This window comes from Melanotaenia boesemani, chromosome 9, assembly GCF_017639745.1.
Source record: "Melanotaenia boesemani isolate fMelBoe1 chromosome 9, fMelBoe1.pri, whole genome shotgun sequence".
Taxonomy (NCBI): domain Eukaryota; kingdom Metazoa; phylum Chordata; class Actinopteri; order Atheriniformes; family Melanotaeniidae; genus Melanotaenia; species Melanotaenia boesemani.
Window position 1 is genome coordinate 25613238 of NC_055690.1, and position 15821 is coordinate 25629058.

A 15821-nucleotide genomic window follows, 5' to 3' on the forward strand; every position below is an offset into this window, starting at 1 on the left:
GGGAAAACTTCCACTGGCCGTTAACAAATGAGCTGTGTCTGTCTTCACTTGCCATGTGAAAGTGTGTTTGCTGCTTTCGCTTGCTTTTAGAGGAGAGAAATAAACACTCAAGAGCAAGTTAATGTGCTATTGTCCACATCTGACTCTCAACTAGACAATAGTGGCCTGATTTAGTTTTGTGTGTAAGGAAAGTGAGGGGAATAGATGCTGGTGGGAGATAGAGAAGCATGACACTCAGCCAATATGTTTCTGTTGGAAAGTTTCAATCTTACAGCAACTTCGCAAAACAAACCAAAACTAAACATCCACAACATACAGTACATGCACATATGCAGCTATGAAAGACAGTGTGAATACTTGTATGGATAAAGTCACCTATACGGCTGCTCTCCTGTATGAGTCCTGAGGTGGCGAGTCAGGTTGGCAGAGCGAGGAAATATTTTTCCACAATATCTATAAAAAAAAAAAAAAGAAAAAAAAGAAGAAGAATAAAATTAAAATTTAATCACTTTACTTTATTGTTCCAAAGTGCAAATGTTGCATTATAAAGTTATTTGCCAAATAGAAATGTTACAGCCCATATGAACATTGTACATCAAATAGTACATGTCAAAACTGGTTGCCGTAGTTACCTGCATGTGTAGCGCTCCTTGCCCTTGCGCAGCAGCGTCTCTGGAAGTGCAGAAGGTGGGGCTCTGAAGTCAAACATGGAGGGAACAGAGCGCAACAGCTCACCGGACTCTGGCTTTAAGGAGCCGAACGTCTCTAGCTTCTCTGCCATGTTCTCAATAGCCGTCATCTGTGGAGACAAGACACAGGAAGGATGGATTGAGGGCTTAGGTTTTTCACACTTCATGATCATTTTAATTTGACTTATGTTTCAATCTAAGCTACAGTAGATATTTTGATAGTTTTTTATTTTTCTTTTGCAATACGAAATATCCAAGTTAATTCAATACATATGCATGTATATAAGTCATTAAATCTTTTCGATATTAGCTTCTTTAGACTCAATCCAAATCGATTACACATTCATTTGTGTAACTGTGAATATAAATGTTTCTGACTTAAGATGTATAAATTAAAATCTTTTATACAGTATTTTTTTCTAATATTTAATTTCATTGATGCATCTTGTTTACAGGCACCTTACAAGGTTAAAATAATTCTTTTTCCTGCTACTCATTAATGATTTATGCATTAAACAGGGTACATGTGACACATTTTTATAACACACAAATGGTTATCTTCCATTCATGTTCAGTGGAAAGCAACTGTGCAACTCTGAGTTAAAATTCAGCCAATTCTCTTTCTCTAACAAATACTCATACAGTATGCATGCAATAAATACACACACACACAAACACACACAAATGCATGGACATAGGATTAAAGACTGCAGCCAATCTACTAATGAAACTGAACATTTACTTTCATCAGATACTCTCTGAGGAGATATGTGCATTTGTGAGTGTGTGTGTGTGTGTGTGTGTGTGTGCGTGTGTGAACAAAAAACTATGAGCAGCCTGGTGGTCGAAGTTGATTAACTGCCTTCAGTGTGTGTAAGAGGGAAAATATATGTATGTGTGTGAGAAAGAAGGATGCATTTGTAATGCATTTTCATGTGTAAGAATGCATGTGTCCACAATGTGTGTGCCTGCAGCCACGTGCGCTTTATGTGAACGCAATTGTACGAACTCAATGTGTATCTGTATGTTGTCAGATATGTGTCCGTATGCCTATGTGTGTGTGTTTGTACATGTGTGTGGCAGTGGAGTGATTCATGTCCACTGCTGGGCTGTAAACCATTCTGTGCACAATGCGGGCAGACAGCACATTCGTCAATATGAAAGATGTTGACATTACTGATCAAGGGCCAGACACGGGTAATAATGATATCGCTGTGCTGAGAGGGACGGGATGGGGGAGGAGCAGGGTCTGGAAGGGGAGTGAAGGGAGAACTAGAGGGAGGAGGAGAAGGAGGGGGTCTCGGTAGGCCACAGGGCCTGTCAGACCATCTCTCACACACACACACAGACACACATACACATACACAATGGAGTTTTTTCTCCTTTTCTTTTTTAAAGGTGCTACACAAATTTGCATTATTTTGCGTGTATTGAATTTTCAGCCTGCTTCTTCTTCTTATTTCAATAAGGCAACAAATCAATGGTGATTTGGGACCTCCACCAGAGCCCTGCTCCGACTCTGACATTCCATCTCCTGCTTTCACCCCTGTCACTCTCAGGCTTCATGCCAAAATCGAGCAGACTGAGGGAAAAGAAACAGAGGAACTGGAGAAGAGTACGATGAAGGACTAGATGACACGGAGGGAGGAAAAGAGGGAAAATAGGAAAGAGAAAAGGCAAAAAAATAGAAAGATACAGAGAAAAGAGCATGCAAACAAGATAGAAAGAAAGAAAGCATGAACAGGTTCTGGAGAGAGAGGGACTGATGGCTGATGGATGGTGGTGGAGTCCGGAGTTGGAAGCGGCTGATTAGGAGTGACGGCCGAGTGTAAAGTTCCTGCCTCAGCCGTCGACGTTCCCACTGAGGGAGGATGTGGAGTGTCAGGTCTGTTTGATTATGAATATGCCAGCGCTACACACCATGAATCAAAGCGCGACTCAGAGGGAGCAAAAGAAAGCAAGGGAGTGAGAAAAAGAAAGATAGACAAGGGGGATGTGATGTAGAAGAAGGTGAAATGCTTTCATATTTCTTTTGAATGTGCACTTTGTATTTCAGTGGGCTCTTTTGAGACACTAGAGCGAATGCACAGTTTGTCTGCCTTGCTCAGTGAGAAGCAATAACTCTTAGGAACATTAGTGGCCCTAAAACTGTCAACAGTATCAAGCCTGTTCGATAAGACAATTTTAGAACTGAACTCCACTTAATCTTGGCTCCATCTACTGGAGAAGTCTGATCTGAACTCAGCCTGCCTATGTTCCTATTAAGAGTTGCACTTTATTAAGTGAAAGACTTATAAAAATATATATGGTGGAATAGAGAAACTGTTTTGCTATACTGTTAGAACATTAGAACATTGATTTCTTCCTACTGTATAGCATTTTCACTTTGAGCACGATGAAATGTAAATACTGACATTAAATATCTTAACTTATTTTTAATGAATGAGTTGTAGTATTAGCATGTGTCATTTTGTTTGCCAAAATTTTACACAAAGGCAATTGAAAAAAAAAAATCTCTTAAAGAGTTAAACTGCATGACTGTTTGCAGTCATGCAATTAATGATTCACACATCTCCTCCAATAGCGTAGTAAACATCAAGTCTGCCAGAGATCAAGCTTTAAAAATATTCAGCCCTTTAACTGTTTTATGGATGGTGAGTCAGGTTCATTAGGCCACTGTTTGACAGAGTGATCTGTGAAGTGTTAGACTTAAAGGAGTAGAAAATAAATGCCTCCACATTCTAATCTAAAAGCCATTTTTAAAAAAAAAAGATTTTATAGACCACCTAGTCGCCCATGTAGGCAACCCCTCCACCTCAGATCCACTCCCACACATATACAGTATATTCAAACACACACACACATACCTCCTAAAACCCCCTATCCTTCCCTGCGGGCAGTGAGTATGCATCTGTAAATGCGTTTGTTGCTGTAGCGTCGCACTGGGACCAGCAGTTGATTGGCTATCTTCTGATGTCAGTGATGCTGTTAGGGCCTTAATTAGCAAGATGCATTCTCAATTGTTGATCTTTATCGGGAACCAGATGTTTGGAGGGAGGGCCTAACCTCCTGCTCCCCCCATCAGAGTCCCAAAGAGACTGTTACCCTTTCCCTGATATAAAGTAACCTCCCTTCTGTTAGTAAGCAGCACCACCTTACACTCCCCTTCACCTCACCCAGTGCCCATTTCAAAAGCTCCACTTCATTCTCCAAATAAGCAAACATATTCAGAGCTGTTATGAGGCGAGGGTGTAACTCAACTGGAAATTCCCACTTAAACCCTTTCATGTTAATCAGAGAAAATGTAAAGATATAAACAAATAAAAAATGCCAGTCATTACAAGTAATGTAACATGATGTCCAGTACAGTACAAAATAAATATGGAAATGAAATTTCCTTATACTGGCATGTGAGAACGTGATCCTAAAACCAGCCCCATCAGTGCTAGATGGTGACAGGCTAGAGCCATGCGAATACTGAGTAAAGTCAGCTGCAAACTGTTACGCAGCATGCATTAATTATGGGATGGAGTCTGTCTGGTAGAGGTACAGAGCTGTAGGTTAAAGAGGAACTTACCCAAGTTCTCTGATCTGGCAAACGAAACTGAGGGGCAAAAGGGAAAGGGAAAAAGAGACAGCAGTCAAAACCAAGAAGTGGTGCATGAATCAACACATCTGGGTACAAAGGGGGAATGATAGGTCTTGGTGCAATTAACTTTAAATGAGCAATGAGCTGCCTATCTGCCGAGTTATGGCAGTGGAATATAGGAGGCTCTAATAGTTTCCAACACTTCCTGGTATTCAATAAGCTCATTATATGAGGCCGCAAATACAATTCCAGTATGAAACCTAAACCAGTATTGCCCAGCTGTAAAATTTCCTGCCAGGAAATAAAAAGCTGAATCACTAAAAGTTTGAAAAGGAGTTCCAGTCGCCTTAGCTTTGCAACCTCTTTTTTTATATATTGCTCAAGATTGAGTCAGGTGACCAAAAACAAACCCCCTCAAAAGTATACAGAAGGGCCTCTTGCTTGGTCTGGCCTGGACTTATGCTGGTCTGGTATTTGTGGGAATGATTTGTGTGTCCAGACATCATAAAGTCATAAAGATGGCCTAAGCACTCTGTTAGTGTTTCTACTGATAGGACACCTCATTAAGGCGTGTGCGACGGCCATGTGGCTGCTGCAGGCTGGGCCCATGCAACAGTCTGGACAGGGGACATAAATCAGACAAATGAAACAGCCTGTAAAAACCAGACCTGAAACGGCCTGAAAAGAAGGGGGAAAAAAATCATATGCCTGAGAAAGTGGTGTTTTCACTTTCCGACGAACCGTTCTCACCCACAGGGGAAGATTGAACAAATGAACGTCAAAGCAACGTGTCATGGGCACATACACACAGACACATACACACACTCATACAATGACTGTTGTGCATGTGTGTTACACACACACACAAGTGGTCTTCAGAGCCTTGCACTGGAAACACTGACACAGAAAACCCAGGGGCAGAAATCATTGCTTTAAGAGCATATAATTTTTTATACTGTAATCAAAGACACATTAAGGGAAGACATGTCACAATGTGCCCTTTCTTTTTCCCACATCTGTTTCAGATAGCCAACCATGGCCTTAACAGACAGTAGCTTGTATAAGACAGGGGCCGCATACTAATCTTCAGTAATCCAGTTTAACTAGACTAGGACACCCATTGTGAAAAAGAACTATTTAGTAAAGAATTATAATATTCACTGACCGGTTTAATACCATTCTGCTGTCACATCCAAAAACATTAAGGAGCTAAAAGTGACAATGCCAGAGTGTCAACATGATTTCAAATGAATGAGATCGAGAGCTGCTCCTGTCTGAACAAATGGGGCCATCAAAGACATCCAATAATTTTAAGGTTACAATAAATAACCCAAGCTGCCCCAGTTCCCATAAATGACATGATTAGAACCTACCTGTGGATGGAAGAGGAAGCCTGGAGTAGGCCGCATGTACTTGTCTTTCAGTGTCTCAAACGGATCGCTCATTCTCCTCTTCTCAACCCTGCTAATAGTAGATTTCTATCAGCTCTTAATGAATGCACAACAGATAATATTGAAACACTTTTATTCTGTTTTATTATAGAAATTATGATTAACAAATGTGTAACTTCAAAGTACCTCTTGCAAGCATATTACTAAATGCATTTGGATTTGCAATACAATTATATTGTACTGCACCCACATTGTGCAAGAATTAATTGGTAATTTAAGGCCAAATGAGACACTGGTAATAACAATACCTGTAAATAGGGTCCATGAAGAAAGGGGTTGGTCTGGCATGTTGTAAGGAGGTATCTGCCTTTGGAATCTCCACTACTCCCTTATCCTTTTCATAATCCATGTTCTTTTTGCTCTCTTCTTCTTTTGAGTTACGTCCACGGCCCCTCAATCCCAGGCTCAGGTCGAGTGGTTGATCCTGACCCACAGGATGTGAGACTTCTGGTTTGGTGGGAGCAAAAGGGGCTAATTTTTCATCCTTTCGCTTGGTAGTGAGGTCAAACGGTGACTCAGATGAGGTCTTGCCTTGGGCTTTCTTACAGTCATCTCCTGGTGACTGTGGCTCAGCCTTCAGGCCTGCTGGTCTGAGGTCCCTATCTGGGAAGGGGTAAACTGGTGGGGAAAATGCTGGGAAGAAAGGCAGCGGGAACATAGAGGGATAGGGCAAAGACCCAACCTTCTTGTCCTGTAAGCCAGCTAGCCCAGTTGAGCCAAAATACTTCTCAGCAATAGAGGCAATGGCCTTAATAGAGTCATTTACAGCCCCTGTTACAGCTGTGTGCTCATCTAGTGAGGAAGGGTTGAGGGAAGGGCCTGGAAAGTCTTTAACAGCACTGCTGCCCATCAAGCTGGGGCTTTGGGAGCCTCCCTCACTAACCTTCCTCTTAGAACCTTTGCCATTTTCTCGAGCAGCCCCCCTCTCCTTCTCACTGTCCATGTCACTCTCAAGCTCAGAGCCTGATGTGCTCTCCAGATCGCTTCCGCTGGGGGTGCTGACATCATCTAGATCGCTGCTTTCAGACTGGTCACTCTGTTTGTTTTGGTGCTTGGCTGAGGATGAACAACCCTGGTTGTGGAGCTCTAAATCAGCTATCTCCTTTCTGGGTGAATTGACATCTTTACGGAGAGCCTTGAGCAGCTCTCGAGACTCCAGAGCACCAGGGCTTGGAGGTAGTAGTGGACTCTTACTTAACTCTCCACCAGGCCCTACGACAGGTGCATGAGCTGGCTGTCTGATAGGAGAAGCAGTGGCAGGAATGAGCGGTGGCCGGTGATAAAGTCCAGAGGGAAACAGACCAGGGAAGCTGAAAGGAAATGCTGGGGCAGCAGGAAAGGTAAGCCCACTATGATGGCGACTGGCACCAAAATAATCAGCAAGTCCCGCGCTGCTATGACCCATTGCGAGAGCTGATTTGTCCAAGCCAGGGGTGCCAGGCAATGGCATACCCTGGGCAAATAATCCCCCTGCTGTGAAATGATTCTTTCCTTCACAGAATCGCCGATGCTTATTAAGGGATGAGGTGGTGCTGAACATTTGCCCGCAGTCCTTGCACTTGATCTGAGTGCGACAGTCAGCGTGCATACGTTTGTGACGGCAAAGGTTAGAGAACTGGGTGTAGGACTTGTGGCATACCTCACCTACAGGAACAGGAGACAAATGTAGTACGAATCAGTATCCCAGACACACAGACACACCCACAAACAATTACAGAGAAAAATTACATCACATGGTATCTCTAGTTAACATGCTTCATTCTGACTAAAGCTAGGGAAAAGGAAATACAGTATGAGAGATAATACTCATGTTCCCATCAATAGTCTGACAATAGTTTTCCAGCAAAATAAAAATGGAGAGGTGTGTCCAGATCCTGGAATTGTAATGGAATCTGTTTGGTTGATGGTATGAGTCACTTGCTGCCACTCATCACCTGTACATCAAACCAGATTCCCAGGCATCTCCAGTACCATTGTCCTCTCAGGGACGCTTCCAAGGAGTCCATAAACAATCACACACAGACACACACAGGGACATACAGGCACATTTACAAAATATTCACACAGCACAAAGAACGTGAATTGCACACACACTCACACACAAACAAATAGGCATGCAGACATAAAGATACACACACACACACACACATTCTCAGCCGAATGCAGTACAATGGATCTATTTTAAGTTTTTGAAGGAAGTGGAGTTGAATGAATCCTATCCTGCAGTTTGGTTCCCATGGACAGGTCTCACGTCCTCTGCTGCCTCTCTTCCCTCTTCCCCCTCCGGGCCTCTATAGTCGACCCCACAGCCCCCTCACCTTGTCCCCATAGCTGAGGCCATGTCGTCCTGCGCTAAGCGACCTTCCCACAGCCAGTCCCTGTGTGCCAGTCTTTCACTCTGTCTGGCCCCAGGAGACATCAGTGACAACACCCGATCTCAAAACAAAACCTTACTGTCTGATGTCATCTGTTGTCATTCTGTCAGCCTTATTTATGACCAGTGGATGATTTTGGAAGAGTAATAGAAGCTAAGTTAAATATATTTTATCATTATCATTTTCTTTCTTTTTTTTAATCTGTTAAAAGCCACAAAAGCCATTTATGAGGAGGTTGTTTCTCATAATTACCCCCCAGTAATGGATTTTTGTAGATTTTTGCAGCTTATGTTTCAATAAGACTTTGATTATTCAATTAAAGACAGCAGTAATAGGCATTTCTGGGTGATTGATTTTGCTCACATTGTTGTTAGAAGTTAAAAAAAATGAGGATTAGGAAGTGGTTGGGCTCAAACTGTGATTACACCTCTGCATACTTTGGATGCCTTCCAGGCACAAGGTGCACAGGAGGCAATTCATGGAGATGGCGAGGAAGAGCAAGGAAAAGTATTCGGGAAACAGATTAGAATAAACAGGCCAGAGAAACTCTAAATTAAAAAAACTTGAACCAAGAATGAATAAAAAAACTTCATTTTAATGAGTAAACAAAGAAAAAAAAAAAAGAAAAACTCCACTTTTGGAAAAAAGTGTGAAGAGTCTGATTCCTCTGATGTGCTTCCTTTTTCTTTGTAAGCTGCACATTTGCTTTACCACACAAATTAATACATTTTAAAAGTATATTTAAATATATATTTAAATTTTTTAGTTGTACAGCAGAAATTTGAGTGAGCTAGGCAAAAGTCAGAGATTGTTGCTGCTTCTATTGATCTTTCTTTGTGTGTGTATTTTTACAAGTATGGCCACAGGGCCTGTACAAACTACCAAAAAAATCCTTTTACAATAAATCATGTGGTTTTGACATTTATGGACTAACAACACACAGGCATTACACACTGAATGAGGGATCTAATCTACAACATTCACATATTCATAAGCTCCTAATAAACGGAAACATAATCTTATAAACACATCCCTGAGAGAAAAATGGTGGACAAGTAATGGTGAGTTTAATGCTTCCTTCTTACATACAAGTATTAAGACATACACATCTGGGATCAATGCATGCATTGACAAACAAAAAGAATCACATGTGCTTATCTTACTTCTGTTCAAAACACAAACATGTCCTTCAAGAGCAGTCACTCACACAAATACTTCACACACACACACACACACACACACACATGATTTTGCCCAAGTAGCCATCATGTTTTAGGTTGCTTTGCCTTTCCCTTTACTTTTTAACACAGCCATTAGTTGTTTTTAAACCTGCATATTTTCTGCTGATTAAAGCAAATGGACTATTCACAGGGCCGTACATGTGGTTGCTATTTGTGAGGAATGGTGAGGCAGAGAAGAGAGAGTGAGGATATGAGCTTTTCGGTGGAGATGCAGTCATTCCTGCCTATGCATAAGTGTGTGTCTGTGTGTGTGCATTTGATGGGAAAAGAGTAAGACAGTGTGTATTTAATGTGTAGACAGATCTGTGTAAGCTTGCATGTGTGTAAAAGAGGGGAAAAAAAAGAAGGGGCAAAGGGTAAAGATCATAACGCTTTAGGGAAGAAGATCAGATCTCAGTTGTGAGGTGGTGAAAGTGTGAAAGGTCAAAATATGTTTGGATCATGTTGAAGTTGGAGTTTACAGACAAAACATATGTGATTAAGTGAAAAAGCACAAAGTGAGAATGAAGGCTCTTTGCTATAATGTCTACAGAAGATCACACTGGGTCAATGTGATGGGCAACAAGCTGGCTTTACCATCCTGGCAGTGTGTGAGGGGGCTGATGCAGAAAAACTCCAAATATAAAACACAAATATAATACTAGTGTAAATCCTGTAGATCATGATAAAGAGCTATGGGAAATTGAGGTATATTTCCACAAAATTATTCCTCTACAAAATTATTATTCTTACAAAATTAAGTCAAAGCATGTAGTTATTATTATTATAATGTACTGAGGAGACTTACATAGGTAGGGTCTTAGTGACTTACACATGAAGGGTTTGACACTGCTGTGGATGTGCTTATGCTGCTTGAGGCCTGAAGACGTTGCAAACGTCTTACCACAGTCGGAGCAGGCATGGGCACGTGCCCCAACGTGCTGTGAGCGAATGTGCCTCTGTAGGTTACTGGGGTCTGTGAACACCTGCTGGGGGAAGGAACCACACAAACACAAAGAGGAATGTTACTATCTGTTTCCTGAAATCTATAAAACAAACAAGCACGTGGACATAAACAACAAACAACAACAAAAATACTTATTTAAAAAAAAAAAATCCCATCAAAAGTCATCACTTTACCTTTGAGCAGTTTTCACATTCGTAGTGCTTGCCACTGTCGTGCGACATCTGATGTCGGATCAAGTTTGATTTCCAGTTGAAGGCCTTGGGACACTGATCACACTTATATTCCCTCTCCTCAGAGTGGGACAGGGAGTGGGCCTCCAGGCTGAGGGAAGCACAAAAGAAAAAACACAGAAAACAGATAAGTTCATAGATGGGTTTTATATCTCATAGTTGTTAGTCACTCCCAACTCTCTTCATGCATCTGTGAAAAGTAATTCCCAGGAAAAACCTTAAAAATAAATTCATGTCTGCTACCTCTGGACATCAGGGAAGATCTGGTCACACTCCTTACACTCATGCAGGCCATGAGACATGTGGAGAGGCCTCAAGTCTTCAGGTTCTTGAGCCTTCAGGTCACTGTCTCCTCCTGTATACACAAAAAGAGACGTAAGCAAATCACACACTGTTTTGCTGTTTTGGACATCATATGGCCTTGGTTCAGGTTTTGTTCCATATAAAATCTTCTTCTTTCTCCATTAATTTCCTGTCTGTCTCTACATTATATGCTGTCAAACACACTTCTCTATGTCTGTATCTTTCCGTACTGACAGCTGCCTCTTCCATTCCCTCCTTAAATCACACTTACATAGTTGCTGGCACTGGACACTCACATTAAGTTGCATGTTTTCTTGTAGCATCTGAAACACCGAGTATCAAGACTGATTTGACTTTTCACTACCTACAGTTGTGGTAATTTTGGCTCAATTCCTCAAACAATAATTCAACACTATTCTCGTTTTTACTTCTTTTTTGTATATTGCATCATCTTTACACTCAGCTTGCATAAGGTAAAACTAGTTTCAGACAAGTTTGTAAACACACTCCCACAGTTCATTACTATATTTTCTCAGTTTCAACAGTTTCACACTCTTCGGCCACCCATTCTTCTTGTCACTCTTCACTACCCAGTATTTACTGTGGCTTCAGACAAGCACATCTATTTAGAAGAACACGTCAAACCTGGGTTAAGGAAGGAAGAGGGGGGCATCCCACATGGCTGCTTCTGGTGGTCCAGCAGCTGGTTGCGGGACTCAAAATGCTGGTCACAATCCTCACAGCGGTACTGCCTCTCCTCTGCAAAGTGGAAGGGAGAAAAATCATTATCCTCTGTGTTTGAGTAAGTGGTATATGTTGTTATTTCTTCGACAAGAGTGTGTCTGGTGCAGACCATGAATATCAGGAGCCATCGTGTCACATGAATACTCTTCAGCCTTCATGAAAAGTAGCAGCTCCTCACCGGGAAAAATCTCTTTGGTGACTTTGTAAAAGATCTGCAACACACATACACACAGTATTTTTTTTACAAATCTAAATGTGCGTTTCACTTACTGAGGTCACACAAACCTGCACAGAGAAACAAATAATTTTTTGCGCTAGATTAACCATTTTTGTTTCCCTGTAAAGATGTTTCAGCTGCTTTTGTTTTGGCTGAATTTTTTTTTCTTGTTCACACGACACAAAAATGTGGGCCTGAATACCAAATTTCTCCATCAGCGGAGGCCCTCGAGGGAAGCTCTTGATATTGTACAAATACACACATAAACACTCAAATCACCTCACTTGTGTACATGATCGTCATACCACCACAGCCACTAATGAAGGCTGACTTATACATGAAAATACACACACTTATAACTTGTAATTAATCATCATAAAAGGCATCCATCTTCATGTGCATGAATGAAAGCACAAACAAGCCTCCTGTAGAATAAATACACTGTCTCATAACTACACACAAAGATTACGGTGTGTAGGAAGTGGTACGTGAATGTGTGTAGCGCAAACTCACTAACTTGACATCAAGCAAAACAAGCATTAAAAAGGTTTTCAGGCATGGAAGAAACTTTTAGCAAGAGGATCAACCACCTTGACGTGTTCACTTTAATCCACAGTACTAGGGCTGCACAATATTAGGAAAATGAGAAAAAAGTTGTAAAACGTACACAAAAGCAGATCTTCTATGTGGAATGTAGCCCTAATTAATTCACCTGTACCTGTCCTATTTCAAATTAAATTTTCTTTACAACATTGATATTGTGCATGTTGCTCTTGCAATATCAATATATTTTTAATATTATTGTTCAACCTTAATAATATACACATATATTACAAAGTATATTTGGAGAGGGGGTAGACACATTAAAGAATCAGCTGAGAGACCCTGCAAATGTGAAGCTTCCCATGGACACACAATAGCCTTTCTCTGCAAAACAATCACACATGGGGTTATTCTGGGAATGCTTTGGACATTTTACATATCAGCTTCCTTTACTGTGTCAACATGACAATAACGATGGAGGAATTTATTAGAAGTGCAATTGAGGGGGTGCAGTACGGAGGGGGATGATTCTGGGAAGTCATGGGTCACAGGTAGACAGCTAATGAAGGAATACTATATCACTAGAGCCACAGAGGCTCCACAAAGGCGTATAAGTATCTTGGTCAAAATAAAGATCATGATGCAATTTGTACATTATTCTCTAATTGTATGTGTCATTGTTCTTACTTTTGGCCTCTGACTAGACATTGTTATGTCACCAAGGTAAAGAGGTTTGAGTCAGTCTGACTGAGGCAGAGCTCTTGCATGTCATTATTTATGGGAATGATTGATACACAGTAGGTGACGTTTTGTGTGGCATTAAAGTGTGATTTAAATTCAGGCAGTAGAAAAATGTAAGCTGCCAAGAAAATCAGTTGGTGGGTAACAGGGATGACGAATTTTAGTCCCACTGCTGGCTAAACCAGTTATTACATATTAACCACCAAATTTAATCCTTCTGCTTTTTTTTTATTATTCATTTCAAAACATTTTTGGAGCATTTGAACAATGTTTTTTATCTGGTTCTGTGGAAGGTCCAACAGTGAAAAGTTGGCCAGCTTCTTTAGTGGTTTGTCAAAGAGAAATACAGTCCCGGTGAGCAACAGAGCTGAACCCCCACTGTTTCAACAAAAGAATTAAGGGAACTGAACTTTGAGATTCCTTGATCCTTGACTTGTTTTAAACTTAAGCTTGTGTCTATACCATAAATACACAAGCATGATTACATGGGGTGTCCATCAGAGAGTGTGCAGACCCGTATAGAAAAACACACAGACACACTCTGAGGCCATCACCCCTGCAAGGTCACAAAAATATTGTGATTTAGGAACAATCAGACAGCAGCTCAAACAGACATGTTGTTCTGCAGAGATTCCGCTCAGAGAGACTGATACTGAGACTGAGGTGGGAGGCTGTTTGGAAAGCTGTCAGAGTGTGTAGTAAGGCCTCGGATCATTAAAGTTAACGGACGTTGAAAACACTTTGTTCATAGAAGTGTCTGGTACAACACCACAACCGAATCAGTGTTTGAAAGCAAAAGCAAACATCCACCATACTTAAGTTTCCATCAACAAGAAACCCTTCTGACTCTGTGTCCTACCGCTTCCTTTTAGGAATCAGCCCCTTTACACATAAAGATGTACTGTGTGGTAGTTTAAGTACACACAAGTAAGCCAAAAAAGAGTGATTATGAAGAAGATGGGAATTCCCCCTACAATGCCACTTTTTCCCTCAAGGATGCCCCAGACAAACATGTCCTAAAACAAACAGGCGTCTACACAACCTTAGGTTTTTCAGGCTATTTTTAGCATCTTATGGACATCCAAACAAACACACCCACACCCAGCTTAAAATTAGTCTGTATCTAAGATAATGAAAACATGCAGCTTCAGCATCAGGGACTTTTTTTTTTACATGACTGCAGAGGATAGAGTTTAAATAATTTTTAGCAGAGATACACAGAGATATTTTAATTTAAAGTAAGAATCTACTGATTAAATATTTTATTTTCATGTGCATTGTTTTTGTCTATTTAGGTTAGTTTATCAAGTCACTACTTCTCTTTCCGTTCTTACATACGCTCACTGTCAAAGGTTACAACCATAAGAGGATCAGGGGCTATAATCGGACAACTTGTTACCTTGACACCATTAGTCATTAGCAAAGTAAACACAGTCACATTTTCCCGGGGCACACCCTGCTGGCCAATTTCTCGCACACTCAGAGCTCACGCCACAGGTATGCCATTCACTCACAATGTTGTTCCCCATTAAACTCTGACTGGGTGCTTGTCTTTGTGCAAAAATGTTCAATTTTAAGCTACTATAACATTTAAAAACTCTAGAGAACATAGATGTCCCAAGACCACTTTAAGGTTTACAGTGACTAGGTTAAACTAATAGAAAAAGAATAAGAAACACCTCAAACACTCCCAAAAGGGCTAAATTTTTAAGGTAAAGATACTATCAAAAAATGAAAATAAAACAACAAATGCCACTATATTATTTACTTGCACTTTTCCAGCTGTTGTATAACATACCAACATGTTCTTCCAACCTCCCAGCAGCCATCAGGGTGATGCTACGCCTACGGTATATTTGGCAGGCACCACTGCTTGGCTTCTAAACAAAATCATAATGTGACTTCGATAGCAATAAAGAGGAAAAACACACAATAAGCAACTTATTCCAGGTAATTCGATGAATATCTTAGGAAGCCAGCATGACTCTCTTCATGTAAGACTGAGCCAGCTGTGGGAGCTTGGCATTAGAAAAAAATAAAGGGAAAAAAAAGAAACTTTCATCTGTAAAATGACTTTTTAGGTTTTTAATCAATATAGTTGCAATAAGTGAGCAGATTTAACTATTTGAACAGGGAGAGGCATCACATTTTTGCCCGTAAAGCTCTAGTTTAAATAAATATGATCCCTTCTTATAATTCATCCTTCTGAATTCTCTATAACTAAATAAGCTTCAAGCTGTTGTCTCTGAGTTACAATCCCTTCTAGCAAGCTCACACAGTGAATAGCCATCAGTATTTTGCTAATATGCCCCTGAGCCACTTCATTGCACTCAATACTGAGTGAGAATCAATAGAGTGAATGAGATTAACACTCATATCCCTCTGTACTATCTTATGAAAAGCTCTTTGGGGCCTTGTTGGAAATGCTAATTACAATTTTAATCAATTTTCTATTCAATTGAATCAGTAGAGTGAGGAGTGCATTGGAGGGTTTTGAAGCACTAATTGCCCTAATTATCTCAACAACAAAATGTGTTGACTGTGGAGGGATCTGTGCACCAGTTGCTCATTCTGTGTTATTTACTGCAAGAGGAAAGTTTGAGCATAGAAAAAAAAAATCATAGTTCAATAGTCTCCGATGAAAGATTTAACAATTAAACAAACTTGCTGCCTTACTGAGCAGGATTTAATGAAAAATTATATTGATAAATATTCAGTCGTCTTCACAGGATAATTATTTTTTTAAGGGCAG

General features: G+C 40.6%; 1 protein-coding gene across 13 annotated transcripts in view; it reads right to left on the reverse strand.

The window, feature by feature from the left end:
* Positions 1-15821, reverse strand: part of mecom (MDS1 and EVI1 complex locus) — a 130042-nt gene that overhangs the window by 6507 nt on the left and 107714 nt on the right. For 2 of the 13 annotated variants that reach the window (XM_041994496.1, XM_041994510.1), the window contains 10 exons: positions 11678-11780; positions 11470-11583; positions 10765-10876; positions 10465-10612; positions 10133-10313; positions 5978-7373; positions 5652-5742; positions 4267-4293; positions 633-799; positions 376-453 (listed from right to left, as the gene is read on the reverse strand). In XM_041994496.1, coding sequence (XP_041850430.1) covers positions 376-453; positions 633-799; positions 4267-4293; positions 5652-5742; positions 5978-7373; positions 10133-10313; positions 10465-10612; positions 10765-10876; positions 11470-11583; positions 11678-11780 — 2417 coding nt within the window. The remainder of the gene's footprint in view (positions 1-375; positions 454-632; positions 800-4266; positions 4294-5651; positions 5743-5977; positions 7374-10132; positions 10314-10464; positions 10613-10764; positions 10877-11469; positions 11584-11677; positions 11781-15821) is intronic. The other 11 variants (XM_041994505.1, XM_041994504.1, XM_041994498.1 and 8 more) reach the window with 11 other exon arrangements.